Source organism: Callorhinus ursinus, unplaced genomic scaffold (genome assembly GCF_003265705.2).
Source record: "Callorhinus ursinus isolate GAN/ISIS: 27379988/994484 unplaced genomic scaffold, GSC_fseal_2.0 scaffold10, whole genome shotgun sequence".
NCBI classification, from domain to species: Eukaryota; Metazoa; Chordata; class Mammalia; order Carnivora; family Otariidae; genus Callorhinus; species Callorhinus ursinus.
Window position 1 is genome coordinate 28626368 of NW_027397072.1, and position 1038 is coordinate 28627405.

At 42.9% G+C, this 1038-nt stretch overlaps 1 protein-coding gene across 1 annotated transcript in view; it reads left to right on the plus strand.

The window, feature by feature from the left end:
- Nucleotides 1-239: 239 nt before the first annotated feature.
- LOC112821282 (olfactory receptor 5G9-like) overlaps nt 240-1038 on the plus strand; it is a 39070-nt gene continuing 38271 nt past the window's right edge. Inside the window, 2 exon segments of the mRNA XM_025868636.2 lie at nt 240-900; nt 903-1025. Coding sequence (XP_025724421.2) covers nt 240-900; nt 903-1025 — 784 coding nt within the window.

Here is a 1038-nt window from a genome sequence, read left to right on the forward strand (position 1 = left end):
CAAATGGTGACCCAATTCTTAGTTCTGATTTTCTCTTTAAAACATTTAAGCCATATTGCTCTTAAGAACTTCACTATATTTGATTTGCTAGCATTTAATTTAGTCTCTTTTTATATCGATGTTCCCAAATTGGACCTGTAGTTTCTTTTCTTGTGTGTTATGTTATGCTTTTAAATTATTTAAAGTTGTATGCATTATCTATTTTCTGCTTTTCTCACTCTAGAAGATCAACACAATCAATGGCTGATGGAAACTATACAAGAATCACAGAGTTTATTTTCATAGGCTCAAGGTATCATCCTCAGATGCAAGTCTTCTTTTTCTTGCTCTTTCTACTTTTTTACCTTGTTACCATGACAGGAAACTTGGGTATGATTATTCTCATCCAGATGGATTCCCGCCTTCACACTCCCATGTACTTTTTTCTCAGTCACCTGTCCTTTGTGGACATCTGCTTTTCGTCAGTAGTGGGTCCCAAGATGCTCAGTGACTTCTTTGCTGAAAGGAAGGCCATCTCCTTCTTGGGCTGTGCTTTGCAGCAATGGTTCTTTGGGTTCTTTGTGGCCATTGAGTGTCTTCTGCTGGCGTCCATGGCCTGTGACTGCTGTGTGGCCATCTGTAGCCCATTATTGTATTCCGTTACCATGTCGCAGAGCCTTTGCATACAGCCGGTGGTTGGACCCTATACTGTTGGGTTCCTGAGCACCATGACTCATACAACAGCTGCCTTCCGGCTTACCTTTTGCCGCTCCAACATTATCGATCATTTCTTCTGTGACATGTCCCCCCTTCTTTCTCTGGTATGTGCTGACACCCGGATCAATAAATTGTTGGTTTTTATTGTGGCTGGAGCCGTCCTGGTTGTCAGTAGCCTGACCCTTATAATCTCTTATTTTTACATCCTACTGCCATCCTGAGGATCCGCTCTGCAGATGGGAGGCGCAAGGCCCTTTCCACCTGCTCCTCCCATCTCACGACGGTGTCCATCTTATACGGGACTCTCTTCTTTATCTATGTAAGGCCAGGTGCATTTTTTTT